This window comes from Nematocida parisii (genome assembly GCF_000250985.1).
Source record: "Nematocida parisii ERTm1 unplaced genomic scaffold supercont1.1, whole genome shotgun sequence".
NCBI lineage: Eukaryota > Fungi > Microsporidia > Nematocida > Nematocida parisii.
This window is the reverse complement of record NW_013524646.1, coordinates 743,242-761,073: the sequence shown is the minus strand read 5'-3', so window position 1 is coordinate 761,073 and position 17,832 is coordinate 743,242. Positions and strand designations below refer to the sequence as shown.

General features: G+C 38.6%; 14 protein-coding genes and 1 non-coding gene across 15 annotated transcripts; 11 read left to right on the top strand and 4 right to left on the bottom strand.

Annotated features, from left to right (window-relative positions):
* Positions 1-314: 314 nt before the first annotated feature.
* NEPG_00531 (uncharacterized protein) lies at positions 315-767 on the bottom strand (the record flags this gene model as incomplete). Its single annotated transcript, XM_013202908.1, has 1 exon — positions 315-767. The coding sequence occupies one exon, from the start codon at positions 765-767 to the stop codon at positions 315-317; it is 453 nt and encodes a 150-aa protein (XP_013058362.1).
* A 619-nt stretch (positions 768-1,386) lies between these two features.
* On the bottom strand, positions 1,387-2,018 carry NEPG_00530 (uncharacterized protein). The gene has a single exon (XM_013202907.1). It carries the CDS (start codon positions 1,917-1,919, stop codon positions 1,641-1,643), a length of 279 nt encoding a protein of 92 aa, XP_013058361.1. The 5' UTR covers positions 1,920-2,018; the 3' UTR covers positions 1,387-1,640.
* NEPG_00529 (uncharacterized protein) lies at positions 2,019-3,989 on the top strand (the record flags this gene model as incomplete). Its single annotated transcript, XM_013202906.1, has 1 exon — positions 2,019-3,989. One exon carries the CDS (start codon positions 2,019-2,021, stop codon positions 3,987-3,989), a length of 1,971 nt encoding a protein of 656 aa, XP_013058360.1.
* A 48-nt stretch (positions 3,990-4,037) lies between these two features.
* NEPG_00528 (uncharacterized protein) lies at positions 4,038-4,496 on the top strand (the record flags this gene model as incomplete). The annotated part of the gene is made up of 1 exon (XM_013202905.1): positions 4,038-4,496. The coding sequence occupies one exon, from the start codon at positions 4,038-4,040 to the stop codon at positions 4,494-4,496; it is 459 nt and encodes a 152-aa protein (XP_013058359.1).
* Positions 4,497-4,996: 500 nt separating this feature from the next.
* On the bottom strand, positions 4,997-5,658 carry NEPG_00527 (uncharacterized protein). Its single transcript, XM_013202904.1, has one exon. The coding sequence runs from the start codon at positions 5,623-5,625 to the stop codon at positions 5,098-5,100; it is 528 nt and encodes a 175-aa protein (XP_013058358.1). The 5' UTR covers positions 5,626-5,658; the 3' UTR covers positions 4,997-5,097.
* Positions 5,658-5,927, top strand: NEPG_00526 (uncharacterized protein; the record flags this gene model as incomplete). The annotated part of the gene is made up of 1 exon (XM_013202903.1): positions 5,658-5,927. The coding sequence occupies one exon, from the start codon at positions 5,658-5,660 to the stop codon at positions 5,925-5,927; it is 270 nt and encodes an 89-aa protein (XP_013058357.1).
* A 235-nt stretch (positions 5,928-6,162) lies between these two features.
* NEPG_00525 (uncharacterized protein) lies at positions 6,163-6,675 on the top strand (the record flags this gene model as incomplete). The annotated part of the gene is made up of 1 exon (XM_013202902.1): positions 6,163-6,675. The coding sequence occupies one exon, from the start codon at positions 6,163-6,165 to the stop codon at positions 6,673-6,675; it is 513 nt and encodes a 170-aa protein (XP_013058356.1).
* A 32-nt stretch (positions 6,676-6,707) lies between these two features.
* NEPG_00524 (uncharacterized protein) lies at positions 6,708-7,637 on the top strand (the record flags this gene model as incomplete). Its single annotated transcript, XM_013202901.1, has 1 exon — positions 6,708-7,637. The coding sequence occupies one exon, from the start codon at positions 6,708-6,710 to the stop codon at positions 7,635-7,637; it is 930 nt and encodes a 309-aa protein (XP_013058355.1).
* A 472-nt stretch (positions 7,638-8,109) lies between these two features.
* On the top strand, positions 8,110-12,277 carry NEPG_00523 (transcription regulator; the record flags this gene model as incomplete). The annotated part of the gene is made up of 1 exon (XM_013202900.1): positions 8,110-12,277. One exon carries the CDS (start codon positions 8,110-8,112, stop codon positions 12,244-12,246), a length of 4,137 nt encoding a protein of 1,378 aa, XP_013058354.1. The 3' UTR covers positions 12,247-12,277.
* Positions 12,278-12,505: 228 nt separating this feature from the next.
* Positions 12,506-13,651, top strand: NEPG_00522 (uncharacterized protein; the record flags this gene model as incomplete). Its single annotated transcript, XM_013202899.1, has 1 exon — positions 12,506-13,651. The coding sequence occupies one exon, from the start codon at positions 12,506-12,508 to the stop codon at positions 13,601-13,603; it is 1,098 nt and encodes a 365-aa protein (XP_013058353.1). The 3' UTR covers positions 13,604-13,651.
* Positions 13,652-13,668: 17 nt separating this feature from the next.
* On the top strand, positions 13,669-14,268 carry NEPG_00521 (uncharacterized protein; the record flags this gene model as incomplete). Its single annotated transcript, XM_013202898.1, has 1 exon — positions 13,669-14,268. One exon carries the CDS (start codon positions 13,669-13,671, stop codon positions 14,266-14,268), a length of 600 nt encoding a protein of 199 aa, XP_013058352.1.
* Positions 14,269-14,293: 25 nt separating this feature from the next.
* Positions 14,294-16,096, top strand: NEPG_00520 (uncharacterized protein; the record flags this gene model as incomplete). The annotated part of the gene is made up of 1 exon (XM_013202897.1): positions 14,294-16,096. The coding sequence occupies one exon, from the start codon at positions 14,294-14,296 to the stop codon at positions 16,034-16,036; it is 1,743 nt and encodes a 580-aa protein (XP_013058351.1). The 3' UTR covers positions 16,037-16,096.
* A 156-nt stretch (positions 16,097-16,252) lies between these two features.
* NEPG_02687 lies at positions 16,253-16,324 on the top strand. The gene has a single exon. It is a non-coding gene; the product is annotated as a tRNA-Glu (tRNA).
* A 502-nt stretch (positions 16,325-16,826) lies between these two features.
* Positions 16,827-17,390, bottom strand: NEPG_00519 (30S ribosomal protein S4; the record flags this gene model as incomplete). Its single annotated transcript, XM_013202896.1, has 1 exon — positions 16,827-17,390. One exon carries the CDS (start codon positions 17,388-17,390, stop codon positions 16,827-16,829), a length of 564 nt encoding a protein of 187 aa, XP_013058350.1.
* A 13-nt stretch (positions 17,391-17,403) lies between these two features.
* NEPG_00518 (uncharacterized protein) lies at positions 17,404-17,787 on the top strand. The gene has a single exon (XM_013202895.1). The coding sequence runs from the start codon at positions 17,409-17,411 to the stop codon at positions 17,742-17,744; it is 336 nt and encodes a 111-aa protein (XP_013058349.1). The 5' UTR covers positions 17,404-17,408; the 3' UTR covers positions 17,745-17,787.
* The last annotated feature ends 45 nt before the right edge of the window (positions 17,788-17,832 follow it).

Sequence of the window (17,832 nt, the reverse complement as noted above, 5' to 3'; positions counted from 1 at the left end):
GCATTTACCTTACAATAGCCCTCTTCTTCTAAATGGCCTAGAATAAATGGTGAGCCCTGAAACAAAAATCTTTCTAGTTCTAGTGGCTATATCTATAAGCGGGAAGAGCAAGGCTATTTGATACCTTCTGCCAGGCTACATACAAGATTTATCTGTGTTTTATATATCTACACACTTTTTCTAGATGCTGCCGTTTTATATGCAGCTCTTAATTCTAGAAATAGAATATGAAGACCAAACAATATTTCCATATAGAGTAAACTCAAAGTATAGTTTGGCTATGTAATTATTCCATATTATAGCTAGTGAATGAACTATTCAGAATTTGTGTCATCCATGCTCTCATATTCTATATTATCCATTTTTACAATAAAGCTGCTAGAAAACTCCTGGCTTATAAAGTCTGAGTTGGTTTCTAAATAGAACACATACTTCAGTACTTTACTTAAATAAATCGGATTCATATCGATTTCTTCTGGCTCATCACTTCTATCGTGCTGCTCTTTCGTAGTGACATCTTTTTCTATATGCGGTACTGAAATAACCTCGCACTTTTCTTTATTCTCATTAGAATGCTTGGGTAGAGCAGGCTTCTCTTTTATTATAGGTTTTTTGGGGGGGCCTATTTTTTCTTTTTGGGTTATTATCCAGGGAAAAAGACAAAGTGGAAATACTACTAATAGCAAGCCAACACCATACATAAGAATACCTCGAATCGATAACAGCCGGGTGTCTTCTGTATACATTATTTGTTTGGAAGCCATCATTCTCTTTATTCAACTATTTGTTGTCAGATTTGAAATAACCCAAAATGTGTTGTGCATATATAACTAAAAATAGAATGCCAAAATAAATTTAACTGAAAATAGTTCAAACCGCACAACTTACATCTGCACATCCTATTAAGTTGATAACTAGTACAGACACATTCCAGTTCAATAAAATAGAAATTCTTATTACTTCGCACAAGTTATCTCATATTTGCTCAAAGCACTGTAAATTGAATATCTGTATGAGTAATAAACGTATGAATAAAATATCGGGTTATTCTAATTTCCCTACTAAAAAACATAAAATCTGAAGGCAAGTCTGAATTGGGTGTACTCTTTATTATATGCATTAAATAGGGGTTACAATATTTTCTTAAATATAGAAATCCTAAAATAAAATTAAATAAGTAATTAATTTATCATACGCAAGCAAGTTATCCAAGCCCCCATAAATGTCTGCAATATTAAAAATTTAAAACAATTCAGATAGTTAAATTATCAAATAATACCAAAAGTTCTAAACCGCCTGACAACTACTATTTATTTAAAAACCAAGTGTACACCAAGCTCAAAAATATATGCCCCGCGGTTTCTAGTTGTCTAAGAATAATTAATAACACGGTGCTTTATTTAATCTACTACAAAATATTTCTTATAGTATATTCAAACAATAGATTGCTCTAATTTATACTAGTCTTCACCCAGCAGTCAAAGACATTAACTTGTTACGACCGCTCCAGGAGCACAAGGAACGGCTTAGAGAGTATAAGAAGAGAGTGTGGCGCTCGACGGCCATCCGTTCGAGACCCCTCGAACCTTATACCAATAAACTGATTGTGATTTAAAAGAAATGCATATCATTCAGTACAATTAAATATTTTTCTTCTTTTCTATCGTTTTCTTTTTTGGAATGCGTGAATTGGATGGTTTTACTAATATAATTTCATTCTGACCAATCTCTGCCATAGTACCTATAGAGTTGGTAGATTTAACATTAGAATATCTAATAGGAATTTTACTTTGGTGTTTTTGGCCTTTTACTTTATTGTCGCCGCCAGACAAACAGAAGACAGCAGCTATTACTAAAATAATAACTAATGCAATAATAGAAACAATAATGATTTTGCCTGTTTTAGAAGGAACTCCCATATACAAAGATGTTGCTATTTCATATTTATACTTTAATTTTGTAACTTTAATTTGTTCAGATGTCTCCTTGCCTTTATTCTATTGGTTATTTTTTTTTGTATGCTTAGTGTAATTGAGGAGACATTTGAGCTTATGGACATCATGAGGTACATTGCACCGATCCCTGCTCCCCTGGAAACTTCCGAGAGCATTCTTAAAGTGCTGCAGGAATACACCCCAACGCATCTCTTCGATGTGTATCTCCTTGCATCCGGCATTCCCATTCGGGGGCTATTGCATCCTGGGATGTATCCCCGAATACTTAAGGGATGGTTAAAGATAGGAAGCATCGTTAGGGTTATGGGAATAGAAGGAGACATGATCATGGGGCTAGAAAGCACAGGAGAGTACTCAAATAAAGATCTGACAAAGATAAAGAAAGAGATATACATAACCCTGCCTAACCCGATATACAATCCAAATGGGTACTACATGCCGCTTCTTTCAGATGAAGGATATATGAAATGGGACAGGCGATGGAAAAGGTATCTAGAAAGATACTCCACAGAAAAAGAGGACAAAGAAATTCTTCTGGTAAATAGTAAAAAAGACGCAAGCACACTTTCAGCGGAGGACACAAAAAGCACTCTTTCCGGAAAGACAAAAACACCTCACTTGGTTGTGTGCGATGAAGGGGAAGAAGGGGAAAGAACTTTTGCACCTAAAGCAAAAGTTAATAGAGTTGGGTACAAGAATGCACAACATAATACAATTAGTGGCAGGGTGATACTAAAGAGTAAGCTGTTTACATTTTCATCTGGTGGGTCTTTTCCGCTCTTCTTTTCATTTATTATACTGACTGTTGCTGGACTTGTTAAAGTATACGTGTGGAAATTAGCAGTAAGAAAGTTTTTCTGCGTCAAGGAGGGTGATTATGTTGTGATTCGTGGGTTTAAGATAAAAAGAAGGCCGGGTGCACTTTTAGTGGCAGATAGAACAAATACAGACTCTGACACCAAATATGCATGTATACCAGAAATTAGTGTCAACCTAACAGGGCCCACAGGATACATTATGGAAATAGATTCGCTTCCGGACCTGCCAGATGTTTCAGAAGATCCTGAGTTCACTACAGTTGTTGGAAGGGTAGAGTACATAAGCTCTATTCTTAGATATAGAGAGTGTAAGAGTCGGTTAAAGTTTAGAGATTACGTATATTTAAAGATATCTGGGATTGTTGTAATGCTTTTGGCAAATGGTGCAGACAATTTACTGGATATACAAATAGGAAAAATAGTTGAAATACGCCATCTAAGGAAAGGAGAGATAGGATCATTTGAATTCTACATATCTTCATTGTACACACAGTTCTGTCTAGATAGGTCTAGTGCTCCACTTTTTGACAAATATGTTATAACAGGCGAGCCATCCTCAGTTGTAGAGGAAAATGCAGTGGGATACATTCCAGTACGCTTCAGCGCGTATGCTGACCATGTCTCTGCTGCAAATGGCGGTATTGGGGTTCTCTGTATTAACAATAAGCCAATTCCAAGAGAGTCTCCGGACTCAGCATACATTAAAAAAGACCGTATGTTTTTTGGTGAGCTAAAGAAACTTGCCTGTGCCAAAGAAGAGATTCAGTCTTTGTGCATGGATGAGCAGAAAAGATTCATTATTTGTGGAAAACTCTCTGCTTTTAAGTATCAATCGCAGGGCGACAAAACAATTGGAGATACATCGGTGGATATATCTTATATTGCAACCGAAACAGGCTTAGAGTATGAGGGGGAAAGTGAGGCTGACAGGTCTATTGATATACAGGAGAGCATGCTCAGCACTAAGATTGAAGAAAACATTGTAATTAGAATATGCGATGACTCGGACTCTATCGACATACAGCTATTCCAGAACCATCTGGTGCATGAGACATTTGAGGAAAGCGTACTGGACTTTCTTAAGATAGAAAATGTATCAGGGTCTATCTATGATGAACTGAGTAAATTGGTGGGCAATCTTTATTATGTTGTGTTTGATGCAATTCGGGTTGAGGAAGAGGTTGTTTTGCATGTGGGTGTCTCACTGTTGCGGTAAATACTTTTTGCGTAATGTATAAATATAGTTTCGGTGGTAAAAAAATAAATGTGGAGTCGGAGTGGAGGCTCTCTTAGAGAGTTTGAAAATAAAAGAGTTGGGATGGAAAGGAATGACTTGCCAAAGACTGTTTATATACCTGAGGCATCTGTATATGATGAACAGCCTAGTTTGGTGCCTCCTAGAGACTCTGCGATTCTGCAGAAAGCAGTTACGGTATTTGGATACTCACCTGCCAATCTTGAGTGCGTGCTAAGGCAGTTTAGGGATCTTGGAGAAATAAAGGAAATAAGTTATGGAAAGAACTGGATGGACATAAAATATGAAAAAGAGAAGTGCATGCTGCACGCACTCCAGATGAGCAGTCAGATCATAAATGGAGAAATGATTGGAGTAGCGCAGAAGGCCAGAAATAACATGGGCATAGGGCGGGTGGAAAAGAGCTCTCTTTTTATAAAGCAGGATCACGGGCTACTTGGAAGAATTTTCACCTATTTATTCGGGTAATATCGGGTTAATTTCGGGTTATGCGCTGTAGCTTACTAAACCAATAAACAAAGTATTAACAGAAAAGTGTAAACGGGTGGAGTTATTATGCACACACGTCATATATGTTTTATTTAAAACCTATATCTGGATAAATACACAACAAACAATCTGCATGGGGTTATACACCTATATAAGTATCGATATATGATATGCATAGCTTTATATGCGTGCAGCGTGCATTATAATATAGTTATTCGGGTTAGTAAAAACAAAAATGGCACCCCCCAGAAATCTTCTGAAATAAATTATATTTTATCATTATTATTATGGCACATTCTGCTATTTCTGATTATTATTTTAATTTTAAAAATATGCATAGTAGATAAGAATTAAATTTTAGATAGAATAAAAATATTGTAATTAGAAGGTTAGAATACGATATAATAAGCACGTGCAAATAAAAACATTATTAAACACCAATAGGCTCTAGCACTCTTCTTTATAGCAATAAAATGGTAGGAATATATAAATATAAACTCAAATAAGTATTAATGAATATTTACTAATCATGCTTTCAGGCTATACTTATATAGTAGGTTATGCTCTATTCTATTCTGGTCTATCGTCTGTGCAGATCAATTAAGTCGTTATTTTGCAGAACATCATCTAGTAGCTGAGAATCCTCTAAGACATCCCCATCAAATTCAAAATATGCATTTTGTATGCCTGGAAGAGATGAAAGGGACAGTTTTACCTTATCAAGAAGATCTTTTACTGTTATTTCACCTTCTCTCTCCACCTCAATTTTTTCATATCTTCCATACTGCACTATATATTTAATTATATTTGTTTTCTTTGGAACATAGTTCTTTGGCAGTACTACTTTGAGAAAACACTTGCCATTTTCTGTTTTAAGAATATTTGCTTTGGCATACCGAGATACTGCTCTTCCGTTCTGCTCCAAAACCAGTGGCATGCCAAATCTATGCTCATAATCAATGTATATGTCCTCAAGCGTGGCATCTTCTAATACAGCATATTCCTTTTGTGTTCCTCCGAATGTAACTTTTATATGTATTGCTTCTTTTCTATCTTCTTGCTGTGGCGGTGCAGCAGGCCTTCTCAGAAACTCCCACTCTTCATCCATGATGAAATGCAAAAATTTGTTCTCTCTTTCACATGCAAGAAGCAATACTGCGCCAGATAAAGGAAATAAAGGAAAGGCTTGCCAACTTGCGCACACAGCGCGACTGCATCCCAAATGCAGAAACAGAAATGTTTCCCTTTTCTTCTTCCCTGGACCTTCTAAGAAAAATACAAAATGAAGAGGACTATCTATATGTAGAAGCTTCAAAGCTAAAAAAACAGCTTATCCTTCACATGGAAGAATGCGGGAAAACATCTTATTCTCCAGAGGTATACACTATGCTATACCAAGATTATAATTAAAGCATCTTTTAGTATAGTGAAGTAGCCCTTCTATTTTATTTTTATTGTATGCAAATAGTCCTATCCTTTAATTAATTTCCATATACATACATATTAAATCCATATATGTTTATGTCATGTAGACTTTTTCTTTGTTGTTTTTTCGATATGTTTGAAAAATAGATTAAATATATATATAAATCGAGGGTTCTATTAAAAAAAGAAAACTCATAATGGTTCACAGTTTATGAAAACCATGAAACAATACAAAAGGATAGGAGAGCTCTATCAGGATGAGAAAAGCGATCAATGCAGAGGGCTGCCACGTGCAGACCTACTTTATAAAAAAGATAGAGAAATAACAGAAAGAGAGCAAGAAGATTCTAGAGAAGAGGCGCAGGTAATTGCACAGGCAATTCTTTCCATAAAAAGCATTGAAACTGAGCTGGACAGAAAAGAAAAAAACCGAATAGCTGCAAAGAAAAGCAGAGAAAAAAGGCTGCAGTATATAGAGGACATAGAGTATCAGCTATACCATGAAAAGGCCAAAAACCATCGGCTGCATCAGCACATAAACATTTTATACAATGTTTTGGAAAAACTGCTGGTAGAAACTGAAATTAGCCTAGCAGAGAAGCGCTCTGGAATTCTTCAGCTGGCAAGTATTTTTGTAGGGTGTGATGAGTACATTTCACTTCCTACAAAACATAAGGAGATAATAGGCAAATTAAAGTACTTTTTATTTACTAGTAAAACTTCGGATATATAAGAGAAAAAACAAATATTTGTAAGAAAATAGCAATGGAACATGAAATAAAACAGCAAGAAGCTCCAAAACAAGAAGCAGCCGGATTAGATAGGCATGGATTTCCAGATGACCCCCATGCATTTAGCAGAAGAGATTATCCAATGGATGGAGAAAGAGACATAATTGTTGTAAAAGAGGTTATTGTTATTAAAGTGGATGATGGAGGCAGCACAGCAGTTAATAGCATTATTATGCTTGCCATTGTTTTTGTGGGGACGCAAATTCTAGCATCGGTGTGGAAGAAATACCACTCAAAGTCATTTAATGTAGTTAACATATCTACACTTGTTTGGTTTCCATTCATAACTGGAGTGCTCTCAAAGTCTTATTTTTTTATTATCGTCTGGCTTCTAATTGCATTTGCGCACTTAGTTGCATTTAAAGATGTTTTTATGGGAAGAAGGCCAAAGGTGCTATCTACTAATGTGTACAATATCTATCGAGCAATATTCCAATGCAGCTTAATTATTTCAATTTTAGGATATCTTATGGTGACAGTTGGGTTTTTCAAAGAAAGCAGAAAACTATACAGCAGTGGTATTCGTTGCCTTATGTTTGTTCTGTACTACTCTCTAATTATTCGTATAGGGCTGGATATTGTCAGCGAGCGAGCATCAGGAACCATACTTCCGTCAAAAACTGCCAAAACTCAAGGAAATCTGTGCCCAATGTGCCAGCAAGAGCTCACGGGCAAAAAAATTACCCTTGGCTGTAAGGAGTCATTCCACATTAATTGCATTAAAAACTGGAAAATACTTGGTAAAAAGGACTTCTGCCCATCCTGCAAAGAAAGGGTTGATTTATCAGAAATTGAAATGAACCCATGGCAGAAAAACGAGTACTTATTTACTAAATTCCTGGACTTTACTGGAAATCTTATCTCAGCATATGCTGTGGTTCAAGGCCTTATTCTTTTTATGTAGAGAATGGCACATAAGCCGGAATTGAATGAGCTAATAATTGCTTTCAGACAAATTAAGCGGATAATAGAAAAACTATCTTGAATAAATATTAGTTATCTTCATGTATAAGAGAGAGGGGCAGTACTCTTCTATTTCATGCCTTTTTATTGTGAGTTTTTTATTCTATATATTTATATTAATTTCTCTGTACTTTGATGTGCATATGCTAAGAATACAAGAATATACCATAGTCCAAATTTTAATTATTCTGCTAAATTGATAATTGCCCAATAGAAACGGAAATATTGTAAAAATACTAGCAATGTATATACTAAAGAGGGCCTGCTGCAATTGCACTGATCTAAATACAATCCAACTTTCTACTTTGCTCACTTAATATTTAGAATAGTTAAATGATTCTTTGAATTAAATAAGACTCATCAACAAAAAGAAAAGGATTTATTTTCAGTAATAGAAGAAATTATTAATTTGTATGACGAGCATAACCAAACTATTTAAAACGCTTAGAGATGCACCAAACAAAGGAGTGAAAAGACACATAACCAATGAAATAGTTGCAATGTATTGCAGCACTCCTGCACTAACCTGCGCCCTTTTAGAAGAGCTCTTGTTTCTTTCAGAAAGCAGTGTATGGGAAGACAGGATTTCCGGCGCGCGTATACTGGAAGAAGTGTTCAAAGCAGGAACCATTTCAGATGCTTTTTCTAGCAAAGAGTATGCATTGGACATTGATATAGATACTGTTCTGAAATCGCCAAAGTTTTTGGCTACACACTACACGGGAAACGAAACAGTCAGGCCAGGAAAGGACTTTATTGACTTAGAGGACCATAACGTAGTTCTTAGTCTAAGTGATATAAGCATACCAGGCGCCAAGGCTGGCGAAGGCGGCCTTCTTAGAAGAAGAAAGCAGATTCATAAGCTGCAGAAAATAGAAGAGAAAAAGGAAATTGAGAAAAACGAGGACTTTTATCAGCATGTGCTAACGAATCTGGAATCTTATGTATGGGAAAAAAGGCATGGGTCGGCACTGCTGTTGCTGGGTATGTTTCGAGGGATTCAGGATAGGGATTCATCCATTGTGCCAACAGCTTTTCTGCACTCAAAGGTTTATTTGGAGCCAATGCTGAGGGTTTTGATTCTTGACCGATTCAATGACTATGAGATGGATATAGCAGTGTCTCCGGTGCGGGAGACTGTGTCCAAGGCGCTTAAAGAGCTGCTTCCATTTATAACACAAAAGACAGTGATGGATCTTCTTTATTTGCTCTCTACACTAGGAACGTATGAGGACTGGCAAATAAAATACAGCGGGCTGCTGGGTCTGCAGTACGTGCAGAGTATTATAGTGCCGGAAGAGCATAAGGAAATAGTTAAGGGGATTTGTAATATATGCTTAAATCTGCTGAATGACCTGGATGAAGATGTTAAAAGAATTGCAGCAAGTATTCTTACAGGAATAATGGACAGATACTATTCTGTATACGCAGACTGCACAGAGCAGGAAGTGCAGGACAGAATAAATGAGGTTCTTGATGTAGAAGACATGATTGAGAAATGCTGGGAGTCATTGGAGGAAGAGGAAGACTTAGCAATCTCAAAGGCAAAAATACTCAGCCTTCTTGAGAAGACGTCACACCAACTAAAATATGACCTGCAGGAAATAACTGCGGAAAGATGGAGCTCGGTGCTGGGGTTAATTCGAAATCCAATTGACACTGTGCGGCAGGCTGTTTTATCTATACTACGGATTATGCCCGTGCTTAACCCAGATAGATTTATTGCTTCTCTTCTGTTTAGCATACTTGCAGAGCAGGAGCAGGACATCCTAAACAGCACAGCAGAGCTATTTAAAGAAAAAATCGTGGTGCTTAAGATAACAAGCCTAAAACCAATTATTCACTCTTTCCTGTCTGTAGTATGCACTTCTCATGTTATTGGGACAGGCGCGGTTTCAAGCCTTAAAATGGAAATAGTTATGGGAGAGAGTGACATATGCGCAACTGATGATGGATGCAAGTCATTAGGTGAAGATTCTGTGATGGCAGGGCGAGCAGAGCTATTGAGAGTGCTTATAGAGAGCGGCGAGCCGGTTTTAGCGCATATAATTACATTTTTCACAGAGCAAAACAACTCTCTTCCCTACTTCTCTTTCTTTAAGGCTATTGCGGCAGTTCTGCTTAAGGCACAGTCTACAAAGGATGAAGAGCAGGTTTTGATCAAGAGTAAACTGGTGGACAGTCTTTTAGAGGACTCAACAGGAAGAGAAAAAAGTGATCTATGCAGAGTAGCACACAGCTTAGTACGCCACGTATTTAACACGGCTTCTTCAGATGATGCAGATATTATGGCATACATCTATAATATACCCACAGCCAATTCGCTTCTCAGGATTCTTGGAGCGGCAATTAAAACAGCACTTCCAAAGTTTACAGACTTCTTTAACATAGTAGTAGAATGCGTGTGCGCACAGGAAGAGAGCAAGCTTATGAACATGGTGTTAAAAGAAGTAAATGATAGCAAGAAGATAAAAGTATCTGAAGACTTTGAAGAAAAAGAGCCAGAATGGGAGATACTGACTCTGTTTAGAGAAGTAAACAATGCATTCCTAGAAACAGAAGTCTTCTTAGAGTTGAAAAAGAATCTTGGAAGATGTGGGATTTTCCTGCAGAATACATTGGAATGCTTTGACTCGATTGAGCAGGTGCAGTTTATTTTTGACTATGCAGTAGAGAACAATATGGACAGAATAGTTAAGTACTTAATATCAAAAAGCCCGAAAAACAACGAAGACTTCTTATTGGCCATAATTAAAAAACTTGAGAAGATTGTTCAAGAGGAAAGCGCTGACCATACAGAGTTTCTTCTATTCATTTCCAACACAATATCTAGCTCCGAACTGTCGCTTCTTGTTTCCATTGTTTTTCCACTTGTGCAGGCGATGAACACTCCCTTCCAAGTTGAGGGGCTTAGAGAGCTTGCCTCTAAATCATTTGCCATTGCCTCCCCATCGATGTGGATTCGCACACCAATAACATGCGGCAGCCCAGAGCTAGAGCGCGAGATAAGCAGTGCCAGAGAAAGAGTGGACTCTTTAATGAAGTCAGAGGATATCTCCAAGCTAAGTATAAATGTGAAGCTACGTGAGTATCAGAGAAAGGGAGTAGAGTGGATCTGCTTCCTGCGAAAGAGTGGGCTTTCTGGAATGCTCTGTGATGATATGGGTCTAGGTAAAACCATTCAGGTACTATCTTTCCTAGCTATGCATGAAAAAACGTGTGCAGAAAAGGGAGTTCTGGTGCTTTGCCCCTCTGCTCTGACTGGGCATTGGCACATGGAAATTTCATCAAACTTCCCCACTCTCAGTAGCTGTTCAATAGATGAGTTTTATGGAAAGGGCATTTGTGTTGCCTCCTTTGATAAGTTCCGGCTTAATTATACAAGGTTTGTATCACACAGCTGGTTCTATCTTGTGCTGGATGAAGGGCACATAATTCGAAATGCAAATACTCTTCTTCACCAGCGGGTGAAAATGATCAGAGCAGAAAGCAAACTTCTTCTAAGTGGTACGCCAATACAAAACACAGTAGGTGAGCTATGGGCGCTTTTTGATATTCTGATGCCAGGATTCCTTGGAAAGGAAAAAGACTTTTCGAAGGAGTACATTAAGCCAATTGAAAAGGCCCGGGAGGGAAAAGGCACCCCGCATGAGGCAGAAATCGCAAAGGTCAAACTGGAGGACTTACATCGGGCAGTTCTTCCCTTTATTCTTCGGAGAATGAAAGAGACGGTCCTGTCCGACCTTCCACCGAAAGTCATATCTGACATCTATGTTGATCTTGAGGAGATGCAGCAGAAGGTATACAATGAGATTTCTGCGAATGGAGAGGCTGGTGGAGAGTATGGAAAAACTACTCCTACATCTGGAAACTTCTCTCTGCTTTCTCGCCTGATTAAAACATGCTCACATCTGTCGCTTCTTACAGGAGCAGAAGTACCAAGCATTCTCACAGGAAAAGAAAAGAACTCGGCTTCCTCTGGAAAAGTTCTTGCACTGCTGGACCTTCTCAAAGTTATGGTGAATAATAACAAAGTGCTTATTTTCTGCCAGTATAAGGCAACAATTGACAGGCTTATAAAGGAAGTAGGAATTGCCTTACCAGAAGCCAAGTGGCTCCGATTGGATGGAACCGTCAAGGGAGATGACCGATCTGCGCTTGCCAAAAAGTTCAACTCTGATCCAGAAATGTCTATTATGTATCTCACCACGCACGCCGGGGGTCTAGGGCTTAACTTAACAGGCGCCGACTCTGTTATATTCTTTGAGCACGACTGGAACCCAATGATGGACCTTCAGGCAATGGATCGTGCACACAGAATAGGCCAGAAAAAGTCCGTGAATGTCTTCCGTCTTATCTCAAAGAATACAATTGAAGAGAGTATTATGTCTCTACAGCGATTTAAGAACTATATCGCTAATACAGTTGTTAACCAGCAGAATGTTGAGGTTGAAAGCATGGACACGTCGAATGCACTGGAAAGACTTACCCGAGAAAAACTTCCAAAGGAAAAAGCATCACGTGAAGAAGAGTATCACGACTTTATATAGGCTCTATTTACCATACAAATAATAAAATCCTTTACTTCATTCTGTCTTTAATACACATCAGAATAAATACAAATATACAATTTCCCTTAAATTAAATCTTAAATATTAACCCGTACTCGGAAATATTTTCTATTAAATATTCTTTGTACAACTTTGCAATTTATCTGTTAAACTTGTTTTTGTTTATATTAATCCGAGTTGTTTGGATTGTCATATTTAATTCAAGACTTCAATAACCCAAATTGTTTATTTACAAACAATGCGGAGATTTGCGTTCGTTTCTGAACAGCCTCCTATCTCAAGCGAGGATCTTCTAAGAAAGCACATGTATCCACAAGACTCCCACATGTTTTCCCATGAGTACGAAAAAATACTCGCAGGCAGGCAAATTATTCCAAGTTTTGAGGGGGCACAGTATATCTTCAGGGAAAAGAAGACTGCCCCAATTAGAATAACCCGTGTAAATGGGCTGGCCGATGACTTTTACAGCAGTTTACTAGACTGGCAGGGGAGCAGTATAGCATTTGCACTTGATGAAAGAATTTTTGTCCAAAACTTTTTAACAGGAAAAACTCGCCTACTTGCACGCTTGAGCAATGCGTACATAACTTCTGTAAAGATATCACCCACAGGAAACACAATCTGCGCAGGAACATGTACAGGAGACATTGCTATAATTGACATGGAAGGAAAGATCCTTGCAAAAAGACACCTGCACAAGTCCAGGATAGGTGCAATGGAGTGGAATGGCAGGCAGGCTGTTACAGGAAGCAGAGACAGAACAATCAAAACAATTGACATTAGAGTTCTTGAAGAGACCCAAAGCATCTCCCTGCACACACAAGAGGTGTGTGGCCTGGCGTATTCCCCGTCAAAAGACTATCTAGCAACTGGGGGCAATGACAACAAGGTATTTATAGTAGACAACCGAACGAGCACTCCAATACATATCCTTTCTGCACACAAAGCGGCAGTAAAGGCACTTGGCTGGTGTCCAGATAAGTTGGACACACTTGCCACTGGGGGAGGAACAGCCGACAGAACAGTTAAAATATGGAACTTATCTGGCGCAAAGGAAACTCTCCTTGATTCAATAGACTACGGCTCGCAGGTGTGCAACATACGGTGGACCAAAAAGAACGAAATAATCACAACGCATGGGTACACCCAGAACGATGTGCGAATTTTAGACATGACAAAAAACAAGCAAACACATATTTTTGAGGGCCACAGAAACAGAGTAATTCATTTTGGAATGAGTTCGGAGGAAGAGTACTTTGCAACAGGTTCTGGCGATGAAACTGTTTGTATCTGGAGGGCGCGAGAGAATGACTTGACAAACTTTTTAGTCAGGTAGCCAATCGGCCGTGTTTATTTGTTGTTTCATCATCCTTAAATAAATCGAGTTTCAAAAATAACTTTATGGATTCTAACAAGCCCGTTGAAGACAGAAATAATAAAAAGTTTGACCTTTTGGACCTCTCAGAGTATGACTACATCTATAAACCAGAGCCGTCTTTTGAGCCAGAGTTTAACTTTTCAATGACAAATGAGACAAAGTTCTCATCAGCTGCGCCGGCAGAACCTGCTGAAGCAAACAGGTATTTTCTTGATGAGCAGTTCTCAACATATGCAACACATCCGCCTTCCTCGCACGTACATGCGCAACAGCCAAAAGAAAAGTCAGTCAATTACTTTAGCAAAAACAATACCAGAGCCAGCCCAGGCCAAGGGTACCTTTCATTCAGCAGTCCCACCGAAACACGGTCAACCCATAGAAACGAGTATGATTACTACCCTCCAGGCAGAGAGCATGCCGTATTTGTCAATGCCAACCAATATCAGTACATAAAAAGAAGAAAGGAACGGCGTGACTATCTCGACACTCTAGAAAAGAAAACAAATGCAGCGTACCAGCACGAAAGCCGGCACAAGCATGCTATGAAGCGGCCAAGGGCGCCTTCTGGAAGGTTTCTTACCAAAGAAGAAGCATTCTTAGAAGACCCGGCAAGCAAAGAATAAATATGCTATCATATGAATTTTTTTAATGGGGATTATACTGGAGAATGATTCAGTACAGGATAAACAGCTGGGAAATGCCATTATACACTACATGGACATTCCATACTTCCATAACAACACGTGGTATCTCTCTCTTTGGAAGAGACTGCATCAACTGAAGCAGTCCTCTGAGATTCTATTTCTTATGCGAATGAAAGGTATTGGATTGCTAAGCTCATGGATATATTTGGAATTGCACGAGCACTTTGTAAAAAAAGGGTGTAAATCGTGTGCACACGCTGTGCTGATAGAGGGCATCAAAGCGCAGGCACACCCCATAGAATTGCTTGAGGAGAAGGTAAACTACTCAATACAAAAGGAGCACTCATTGGAAAAGCCTGACAGAATAAGACTGTTTGGAAGAGAGTGGGCATGCATTGTGGAATACATGAATCTGGCAGATCTTCTTCAAAAGGAGAGTGAGTGCATTGCGTACATGGAGTACAGAATTATACAGCACACCAGAAAAAGAAAGAAAATAGATGAAGAGGAAACAGAAAAGGGCTTGAATGAAGTTTCTCTTTTATTTGGAAGGTCAAAGGGGAGATCTTCAAAGGATAAAGACAAAGAAGAAAAAGAGCCAGAAGTAGGCGATCTATCAGACTTTTTGGTAAAACGAAAAAAACAGGATATTTCTGACCAAAATGATGCAATATTAGAGAGCGCGTCTCCAAATCAAGATACACTAGAAGATGCACCCAGAACCACTGCAGCACATAATACACCCGAACCACCTTTTTTGTGCGGTGTACAGGAGGAGGGGAATAAGTCTCTTGACATAAATGAACTAAGCCTGCCATACACGGATAATATACAGGAAGTGTACACAGAAGCATTTACAAAAATAGCAGAGGAGCAGGACAAGATAGCCACGGAAGACCAAGGATTCTTAATAAGCAGCCCTCCAAACCAACCAGAGCCTGCCGAAACTCTCTCAAAAGCTATCAATATGGACGTGCTTGAGGGAAAGAATGTGCTGTGCCGCCAGCAGAGTATTCTTAACGATGGTTCATTGTTTGGGAACCCCATGGTGGGCAGCAAGCTTGTTATTAAAGAAATGCTTTATATTGTCAAGAAACAGCTTGGCGGATCATCCTTTCTGGTTACTCGCATAGCCAGTCTGGGGGATGGAAATATAACCCTCAATGCCAGGGACTATGCGTTGCAGTGTATTGAGAATGTATCAGAGTATAGTATATCAAAAGAGCTGGAGCAGACAGGGCACAGTGTTCCAATAGAAGTAGCAGTCAATTACTCAGACAAGCTCATTGCTCTATCTGCTTATAAGGAAATGGGCTCTTTAGATAGGGCTGTGCATCTTATTACAGAAAAAACTGGATACATTTCTGAAATTCTATCCGCACACTACATAAAGGAGATTCTTCAGATAGGAATAGCCCTGCACAAAATTGGATATGACATATCAGGGTGTGTTCTAAAGGATTTTGTACTGGCAGTTGACAACGGACAGATATCAATACGGCTAGCAGTGTACAAGAATGTTCGCGTGGGAACTGCTTTTACAGTAGATGAATGCAAAGTATTTGCAGATATTCTTAAAAACACTCGCATAGAGAATACGCAGACACTGCTCACGCGCACACTCCCGCCCGCAGAGTGGCTGCTTAAACTTACGTCATACACGACGCAAAAGAAAGAAGCAGCCCTGCTGCAGAGTCTCTTTATTACCCAGGAGGTGTGTATATATGAAGAGGCCCAGCTGGTGTGAGTGAATTCCAGCGAATGTTCAGAGAGGAATAATGGGCCTAAAGTCCGTTGTAAATAAATGGATACTAAATTATTAACACACTGTGCTCTCACAGAAAAACATACAAGTATGTGCAGCACACCATTATATATACTATTTATACATTTAAATGCGCTGGAGTGAATATTTAGAATAGAATGCCGCTGTGACAGTGTATGTATGTTGAATATATTGTGATCCCTTGTGGTCTAGTAGCTAGGATTTCGCGTTTTCACCGCGACGGCCGGGGTTCAATTCCCCGCAAGGGAACTCCTTTTTGCACAAATCCATTTATACTTTCTTTTACAATTACAAACATATGGTTTAACCCGATATATACATTTCTAAACCGCCTATGTCTACCATGCTCCTATTTTACCTGTAGTCTGAATCCACTTATAACTCTATAATCAAATTTTCGAATAAATTGTGCTGTATAGCTAGATTATCTGTTTTAAAGGCAATGCACGGTCTTTATTACTGGCTTTTCAGACTATTTTGACTTTTAATACCCGAAATTTAAGATATTTACTTATCTATGCCTCCCATTAAATTTGCAGTAGTTTGTAAATTAGAGCAAGATTATAGTTCATATACTATAATTTCAACAAATATTATATTCACAAATATTTTAGCATATGCCAGAAAATTGCACATAGAATGAGTATTTGAGTTTTATAAATATATGCACACTACTAGCCATACACCACCTGTTTATTTACTGCTGCGCTGTACAGTGAACATACAAAGAAAATAGAAATAGAACTGTTTATTACTCAGAAGCTGCTGCTTTTACTTTCTTGGCAGCTCTTCCTGGCTTGTTTCCCATAAGTGTTGAGTTGGGTGATATCTCTATGTACCCTTCACTCTCAGCAGCAACAATAAATCCAGGCTTGTTTACTATAGCACCGTTTACTGATATGTGCCCCTGGTGAATCAGAACACGTGCGTGGTGTATGCTCTTTGCTAGACCCAGTGACAGTACTTTGGTCTGGAGTCTTCTGTTCAGAAGTGAAGTGATTTCTAAGTCAAGAATCTTCTCAAGCTCTGTAATAATACACTTCTTAGACTGGTAGTTTATTCCAGTGATTAATCCTTGCTTCTCTAGTCTGTGGAGCAGTGCTCTTCCCTGTACCATCTGGTAGTCTTCATCTGTGTTTATAAGAAGATCCTTTGCTCTTCTCTTTACATCATGGAATATCTTCTCAAGTACTCTCAGTTCTCTCTTGGACTTCAGTCCATACTCACCTACGTACTTCATTTCGTTAATGAGTCTTTGCTTGTCAAATGGTCTTCGTACAGATCCAGCTCTCTTTGAATATGTTGGACTTGCCATGCAGGGGACTAAAAAAAAATGAAAATACAGTATGTTATAGCAAGAAATGACACAGAATTTCCTCAGGGAGCAACAATTGCGCAAGCAGTGCATGCCGTAACACTCTGCCACCACGAGCACTTCGACGCAGAATACCTTAACTACCATAAAGAAGGATTTTCAATGCGAACCGCCGTCCTGCAGAGTAGTAAAGAACAAATGGATGAACTAATAAAAGAACTAAAAAATAGAGAAATAATGCACAGCGTGTGGATTGAGCAGCCAGAGAATATAATGACTGCAGTCGCCATCTACCCCTATGAAAAAGATCTTCTAAAGGGAATTCCTGAACTTAGAAAATTAAAACTTTACTAGCCGCATCACTACTAAAGCTATTTCACTAAAATAAATAACGGCCGAAATTTTAAATTTGAAAACTCAGAATTATTCATACTTATCCTAA

What these genes read in the sequence shown, in the direction of transcription:
- NEPG_00530 (XM_013202907.1), bottom strand. Translation starts at nt 1,919, where the DNA reads ATGGGAGTTCCTTCTAAAACAGGCAAAATCATTATTGTTTCTATTATT.
- NEPG_00527 (XM_013202904.1), bottom strand. Translation starts at nt 5,625, where the DNA reads ATGGATGAAGAGTGGGAGTTTCTGAGAAGGCCTGCTGCACCGCCACAG.
- NEPG_00518 (XM_013202895.1), top strand. Translation starts at nt 17,409, where the DNA reads ATGAAAATACAGTATGTTATAGCAAGAAATGACACAGAATTTCCTCAG.